This window comes from Mus pahari, chromosome 23 (genome assembly GCF_900095145.1).
Source record: "Mus pahari chromosome 23, PAHARI_EIJ_v1.1, whole genome shotgun sequence".
Classification (NCBI taxonomy): Eukaryota; Metazoa; Chordata; class Mammalia; order Rodentia; family Muridae; genus Mus; species Mus pahari.
In genome coordinates, this window is record NC_034612.1 from 33,294,183 (window position 1) to 33,302,420 (window position 8,238).

Sequence of the window (8,238 nt, forward strand, 5' to 3'; positions counted from 1 at the left end):
CCTGTCACTGTGGAGGCTCCCGCAGCCTGTCACTGTGGAGGCTCCCGCAGCCTGTCACTGTGGAGGCTCCCGCAGCCTGTCACTGTGGAGGCTCCTCAGCTTGTCACTGTGGAGGCTCCACAGCCTGTCACTGTGGAGGCTCCTGCAGCCTGTCACTTGGGAGACTGCTGCTGAGGGATCTCTTGAGTTTAGGTATATGGGGGGAAAACTTGGGTAATATAGCGGGACATTTTATTTATTTATTTATTTATTTATTTATTTTGGTTTTTCGAGACAGGGTTTCTCTGTATAGCCCTGGCTGTCCTGGAACTCACTTTGTAAACCATGCTGGCCTCGAACTCAGAAATCCGCCTACCTCTGCCTCCTGAGTGCTGGGATTAAAGGTGTGCGCCACCACACCCGGCTTAGTGGGACATTTTAAATCAAACAAACAAACAAACAAAATGGGCAAAATCCCCTTGGTTGCCTTCTTTGATCCTGCTTTGCTCCAGCAGTAGTGCAATGGAACTCTCAGAATGGTAGGATACATAGGCTTATAGTCTCTGTTTTGACCTCCTCCCTTTCCTGAGCCCTATCACAGTGCACACAGTGAAGGCGGGGTCTTGGCATATATCCAGTCATTCTGGGGACACCTTAATTCTGTTTATTTTGGGAATGGTTAGGCTGTGATCCTCAGTCAACGAAGGCATTTTGCCTTATCTATCACTTTCATTTGTTCTCTCATTCATTCATTCACTCATTCATTCACTCATTCATTTGTTCACTCATTCATTCATTTGTTCACTCATTCATTTATTTGTTCATTTAGTCATCTGTTCACCAATTCATTCCACAAACCCCACAAAGTGTATTATGCTTACCAGAATTCAGAAATGTTGATTGAATTGATGTCCCATACTATCCAAGACCTCTATCAGCCACTGAAAGGAGAGGGTGACCAAGAAAGGAAAACAGGTCGACCCTGGTTTCAGGTGCTGAGCCTGAGCTGACATCCGTGTGTGCACACAACGTAAGCTCAGGGAAGAGGGAAAGGATGGAGAAGGGAACCCTGGGATCATCTCATGTCCAATGGGACAAGGACAGCATTGGGACCTCTTGGCACTTGCCTTTGTCAGCTCCATGTGACAGGTGCCTTCAGATGGCCTCTGTCCACAGTGGGATGATCCCCCATCAGCTGGAAAGGATTGATGCCATCCCATGATGAAATGCACACCCCCCCCCAGCATCTTCTGGCTCCTCCTAGGTTGAGACTTTTGTGACTGATTTCTTCCATAGGTACCTGGCCAATGACATGGAGGAGGACAACCAGGCCCCTAAACAAGACATTTTTTACTTCCTCTATGGGAAAAGCTATGCCCAGCGCCCCATGTTCCACAAACTGCGCTTCCAGTTCATTCGGTCCATGAGCTGGAGGATCTGGGTGTCCCAGGAGGAGTGTGAAGAGGTGTGGGGAGTGAAGGGAAATGTGGGGTGCAGAGAGAGGGGAATGGGGTTTAATGTGGGATGTAGAATTGGGGAATGGAAGAGCTGGAAGGTGGGTCCAGGGGACGTAGAGTCTTCCAGGGGGGCCAGCATCTGTTCTTGGGGAATGGAAGACCTAGAAGGTAGGTCCAGGGGATGTAGGGTCTTCCAGGAGGGCCAGCATCTGTTCTTCGCATTGTTTTATTTGCTCCAGATCCAGGCTTACGACCCAGAGCTCTGGGTATGGGCGCGAGATCGCACTAAGCTGACCTGGAACCCTAGGGCCATGGATACTTGAGGCCATCAGCCTGCCATAGGTATGTTCTTGGCATCATTTAAAGCACAAGGACCTGATGCTCAGAACCCATGTCAAAAAACAGCCTGGCACTGCAGTGTGTACCCGCAATCCCAGCCCTGGAGAGAGGGAGATGGGCGGATCCTTGGGCCTGGCTGGATAACCAACCGAGATGAATTGGTGAGGGCCAGGACAGTGAGAAGCAGTCTCCAAAAATCAGGTTGGGGCTGGAAAGATGAGAGCTGTTCTTCCAGAGAACGCAGGTTTGATTCCCAGCACACACATGGTGGCCCACAACCACCATGTAACTCCGGTTTTAGGGGACCTAACACCCCTTTATGGTCTCCAAGGGCATTGCAGGCACATGGTGCCCAGACACACACACACATACACACACTCACACCAGACACACACACAGTCATATATACACACTCACACACATACACACTCACACACATACACAAGACTCACACCAGAAACACACACACATACACACTCACACACTCATAAATACACACTCACACACTTACATACACATATACACTCACACACAGGCTCACACACATACACACTCACACTCATGCACCCCCCCACACACAACATACACAAACTAATTCAAGTGGCAATAGGACTGCTCAGCAGGCAAAGGCACATGTTGACATGTAAGTTTCAGCCCTGGGACCCAATGTTGGAAGGAAAGGACCAGCTCCCACAGATTAGCCTCTGACCTCCACATCCACCCCCTCCTAAGCAAATGGCAATAAAAAATGTAAAACAAGCGACTGAAATCGGCCAAGTGTGGGTTAGTTCAAAGCCACAATCTGAGGTTCAACTCCACGCCACAAGTAGAGGTTTCTTTGGTCCTTGCTGTCAAGTGGGTGCTGGGCCCTCATGAGGCAGCCTAGGTGAGTCTGGGGCTCTAGGTTAACTAGGTACTTGTAACCAGGTTTAGAGGTAAAAACCAAAGGTCAGCGGGCATGGTTTTGAAAGCCGGGAGTCCAGTATTCAAGAGGTAGAGGCCCACTAAATGTTCATGGTCCATCTGTGTGGAATACTGCATCTTAGGCCAGCCAGGACTACATACAAGTTCCTGACTCAAAACAACAGGGGTCAGAGAGAACTCTGCTGGTAAGAGCTCTTACTGTGCTTGCCAAACCCCAGTGGCTCGCTCACAGTGGCTCCAGCTCGAGGAAGCTGATGCCTTCTTCTGATCTCCTCTGACATTCACCCATGTGGACAACCCTCCCCTTCAGTCTCTTTGTCTCTCTCTCTCTGTCTCTGCCTCTCTCATGCACGCACATGCAAACGCACAAAATAATCTCAAAATGACAACAACCAAAAATGAGGAAGGGTCACAAGCCAAGGGTAGCTCTGTGGTAGGTATATAGCACTTGCCCACCACACAGGAGGGTCTGAGCCTAGCACCACAGAACAAGTAGACAAAAGGAAGAAGGATTAGATAAGGCCGCACTTGCCCAGTGCTCCAGCCTCCAGTTAGGACTGACTACAGACATAAGCATTCCTGCTTAGAGAATCACATGGCTTCCCTCTTCCTTCCAGATCCCTGTGCCTGAGGGAGATGCTCTATGCCAACATTAGGACTGCTGGGGGAAAGGAGAGAGGACTGACTACNTTCTGTGGGAAACCTAGAAGAACCCAGACTCTTCCAGAAGGAGTGGGATGGAATCACCACACTGTGCTCCTGGGAGCTGGGACGCTTGTAGGAGTCTCTGGAGGGGCCATGAGAAATCAGGATTCCTCCAGGCTCCATGCTTTCCAGAGGCACCATCTACATGTTATCCCGAATGTCCTCAGTCCCCACCTCCCAAGCGTGGCAGCTGAAGGCCCGTGGTTTCCTGTAATTGGTCTCCACTGCTNGGGCCATTTGAAGGAGGCACCTCAGGGCTCAGGTGTGGAGGGAACTACCTTCAAAGTAAAGCATTTGAGCCATATGTTTGTAATAGAAAGCTTTGATATATTTCATAAAGTTTATTGGAGACTTCAAAAGTTTCTCATAGAATTATTTATTATGAACAGTTTTGAAATATTGTGGATTTGAAAACACGCTGGGGCTGGTGAGATGGCTCAGTGGGTAAGAGCACCCGATTGCTCTTCCAAAGGTCCGGAGTTCAAATCCCAGCAACCACATGGTGGCTCATAACCATCTGTAACAAGATCTGGCGCCCTCTTCTGGAGTGTCTGAAGACAGCTACAGTGTACTTACATATAATAAATAAATAAATCTTTAAAAAAAAAAAAAAAAAAAACTTTAAAAAAAAAAAAAAAAAAAAAAAAAGAAAACACGCAGTTCTCCTGGTTTTGTGATAGGTAACATTCGTGTATGTAAGTATTTTGACTGGAGGAGAAGATTTGGGGTGTTTAATCCATTTGCTTTTGGGGTTTTGTTGGTTTGTTTTTGTTTTGGGGCAGAGCCTCACTCTGAAGCCCAGCCTGGCCTCCAACTCACAGAGATCTGCCTTCCTCTGACTCCTCAGTCCTGGAATTAAGGGTGTGTGCCACTATGCCTTGTGAGTTTGTAAAAAAAAATCTATTATAATCGCACATAGATTCTACTTCAAGATATTTGCTTCATGTAAGTGAGGACTGTTGTCTCTTTATTACGAGATGTGAAGAAGCGGCACTTGCTTCCGTTGATTTAAAGGTGAGATGTATTTTGAAAGAGCAGGTGTCTTAATAAATACTTTGTCAACACCTATTCTCTCATCTTTGCCTCTTATTTATTTGTTGATTTTCTTTTGTTTATTCTCTTTTTTATGCATATGGCTGTTTCGCCTTCACGGATACTTGTGCAGCAGATGCATGCAGTGCCCACATAGGCCAGAAGAGGGCACTGGATCCTCTGGGACCAAAGTTACAGACGGTTGTGAGCCACGAAGTGGATGCTGGGAATTGAACCCAGGCCCTCTGGGAGACCTGCCAAGTCATCTCTCCAGCCCCTTATTTATTTATTTTTAACCATATCATCTTCACTGCCTCCCCATGTTGAATGTTTTTAATTTTTACATATATGTATGTGTATGCACATGTGCATGTGTGTATGAAGGTCAGAGGACAACTGGGGTCTCAGGAGTTGGCTTCCTCTCCCTATATGAGGCCTGAGGGTGAACACAGGACATCAGGCTTGGTGACCCGTGCTCTTGTCCATTGAGTCTTTCCATGTTATGCGTTTCCTGCAGGAGAATATAGTAAAGGTGACCTGCACCTTGTTCTCGAGCCTCTGATCCTGGCAATCCTGTTTGTTGCTCAGTGTGGTTTAACAGATTCTGCTCATCTGACCAAAATTTTAACTCTTAAGGATCCTGATGTCATTTATGTATGTTTTTGTTTTGTTTTGTTTGAGATGGGGCCTCATCTATATCCTCAGCTGGCCTCAGCTGGGACATGTAACTGAGGAGGACCTTGGACTGCTGATCCCCCTGCCTCTGACCCTGGTGAACTGACCTTGCAGGTGTACATCGTCACTCTCCGTGTCTGCTGGGTTGGGGGCTGCGACCCTGGTGTGGTGGTCTGAGTAGGGACTGCCCCCATAGACTCATGTGTTTGAATACTTGGCCCATAGGGAGTGACACTATTAGGACGGTGGCCTTGTTGGAGGAAATGTGTCACTGTGGGTTTGAGGTCCTATGCTCAAGCTCCACCCAGTGCAGAAGAGAGTCTTCTTCTGGCTGCCTTCAGATCAAGGTGTAGAGTTCTCGGCTCCTCCTGCACCACGCCTGCCTGCAGGCTGCGGTGCTTCCTGCCATGATGATAATGGACTGAACCTCTGAACCTGTAGGCCAGCCCCAATTAAGTGTTGCCCTTTATAAAAGTTGCCTTGGTTATGGCGTCTCTTCACAGCAATGGAAACCCTAAGACACAGGGGCTTCCTGCATGCTAGGAACACTCTACCAACGAAGCCACATCCCCAGCCCTGAGTTAGAATTATTTTTCATGAAGAAAAGACTGAAAAAGGCTCAGTGAGTATCACTCTTCCTACAAGGACCTGAGTTCAAGTACTAACACCCCACAGAGGGAAGGGTGTGGTCATGCATGCCTTGTAACCTCAGTGCAGAGCTGGACAGAGGGTATGGAGACAGGAGAGAAACTTCAGGTTCACTGGGGGAACCCATCTTGTGGGAATAAGGCAGATATCAAGGGAAGGCACTTGGTACCATCCTGTGCACCCACCCACCCACATGAGTTCATGGTTACATACACACATTCGCAAATACCATATGTATGCACATACATGCAAATGCCATACAAAGGCAAGTGTCACATGCACAAGCACACACATGTGCGCGTACACAAACACAAATAAGAATTTTTAAAAAGATTTATTTATTTATTTGTTTGTTTAATGTATGTGAGTACACTGTATCTGTACAGATGGTTGTGAGCCTTCATGTGGTTGTTGTGAACTGAATTTTTAGGACCTATGCTTCCTCTGATCAACTCCGCTCACTCAGTCCCTGCTTGCTCCGGCCCAAAGGTTTATTTACATAAATACGTATGTAAGTACACTGTAGCTGACTTCAGATGAAGCAGAAGAGGGTGTCATTATGGGTGGTTGTGAGTCACCATGTGGTTGCTGGGATTTGAACTTGGGACCTACGGAAGAGCAGTCAGTGGTCTTACCCATTGAGCCATCTCATCAGCCCAGTCATTTTTAAAAAGAAGAAAAATGGGAGAGGTTCTGCAAAAGACTGTAGTCTGAACCCAAACATAACGAGAAGTGATTGAGGGAGGAGATTCAGGAGCGCAAAAACAAAGCCAAGATCAGAGTGGGAATTAAATACTTAGAGGAAAGAAAAGAAAGAAAAGGAAGAAGAAAAGAAATCCATGGGGTCCTGGAAAACAATCCTACTTCCTACACAAGGGAAATGGGAGGCTGGAGAGATGGCTCAGTGGGTAAGAGCACTGGCTGCTCTTGTAGAGGACCTGGCTTCAGTTCCCAGCATGCACATGGCAGCTCACAACTGTCTGTAACTTCAGGTCAGGTGATCTAATGCCCTCCTCTGGACTTCAAGGGTAACTGCACTCACAGGCAGGTATACACACACACACACACACACACACACACACACACACACACACACACACACTTTAATGAATAAAACACAAAGATTTTAAGAGGAAAAGTGAATCATCAGAGGGACCTCCCTGAAAATACCTCTGGGTAACTCCCAGCATCTCCGATCAGTCATCAGAGCCTCTCATCCTAGCTTTATTTGGGAAAGGTTGCTGGGAGTTATAGTGTTGTTTTGTTTGTTTGTTTGTTTGTTTGTATCATTGATTGGTTTGGTTTGGTTTTCTGAAACAAGGTTCAGGTTCAATCTACAGTGAAGGCTGGCCTGAAAATCCACGTGTAGCTTAGGATAGCATCGAATTCACAATGCTCCTGTCTCTACCGCCTAAACTATTGGATCCAGGCACAAGAACTTGACTTCCTTCCAAGCATATAGGAAAAGCTAGAGGACACAACGAAATTAAACCTATCAAAAGTAACAGAGGCCAGAGCAGTTTCTGAGGTAATGAGTTAGAATGAGCCAACATATTACATAGATGAGCAAGAAAAGGGAATTATCAGTAGTAGGGATGCTGGACAAGTAGGGAGTGGAGGTGGGAGTGTCAGAGAACACAGGAGCCAGTGGAGAAGGGAGCAGCTGGGAACATTATATCGGCCACAAGCAAACAAAACTAAAGAGGCCCATCGAGATGCTCATTAGGGAAACTGAGGTGAAAAGACCCATTCCCCAGGCTAGGAGCCTGCCCACTGTGGGGGGCACCATTCTCTAGGTTGAGATCCTGCCCAGTGTAGGTGGCGCCATTCCCTAGATTAGGACCCAGGACTGTATAAAAGGGAGAAAAGGAGCCAAGCACTAGCCTGCAGCCATCATTCTCTGCTTCCTGACTGTGGGTGCTGTGAAGCTCCTGCTGCCTTGACTTCCCCACCGTGAGGGACTACACATCTGAGCTGTGAGCCAGAATAAACCCTCCCTTCCTTTTAAGTTCTTTTGTCAGGGCATAACTAAAGCAAACAAACAAAAAGTTGTATATACATACAATTATAAATGGGATTTTTTTTTTACACTGGCCAACAGAGTTGGAGGATGCACAGTCCAGCACTGATCACCTGCATGCTGTAGAGTCAGAAAATCCACTAACAGCTCAGTCTCAAAGCTTGGAAGCCTCGGTGCAAAAAGAATCCATGATGTAGCCCAGTGTAAGGCTACAGACCTGGGGATTCACTGGAGAGTTGTGAGACAGCCTTGAAAGCCTGAGAAGGTTGGTATCTCTACCTGGAGAGATGGCTCAGTGTGTAAAAGCATTTCTCATCTAAGCATGAGGACCTTAATCTCCAGAAACCATGCAAAAGCCAGACATGTAATTCAAGCAAATGTAATCCAAGCACTCCTAAAAAGCAATGGAAAGGAGAAACACACACACAGGCACACACACACACACACACACACACACAC

The 8,238-nt window shown here is 47.1% G+C and overlaps 1 protein-coding gene across 1 annotated transcript in view; it reads left to right on the forward strand.

The window, feature by feature from the left end:
- The window catches only part of LOC110313150 (speedy protein E4A-like), an 11,422-nt gene extending 9,663 nt beyond the window's left edge, over positions 1-1,759 (forward strand). The window contains exons 5-6 of the mRNA XM_021187176.1: positions 1,276-1,444; positions 1,676-1,759. Coding sequence (XP_021042835.1) covers positions 1,276-1,444; positions 1,676-1,759 — 253 coding nt within the window. The remainder of the gene's footprint in view (positions 1-1,275; positions 1,445-1,675) is intronic.
- The last annotated feature ends 6,479 nt before the right edge of the window (positions 1,760-8,238 follow it).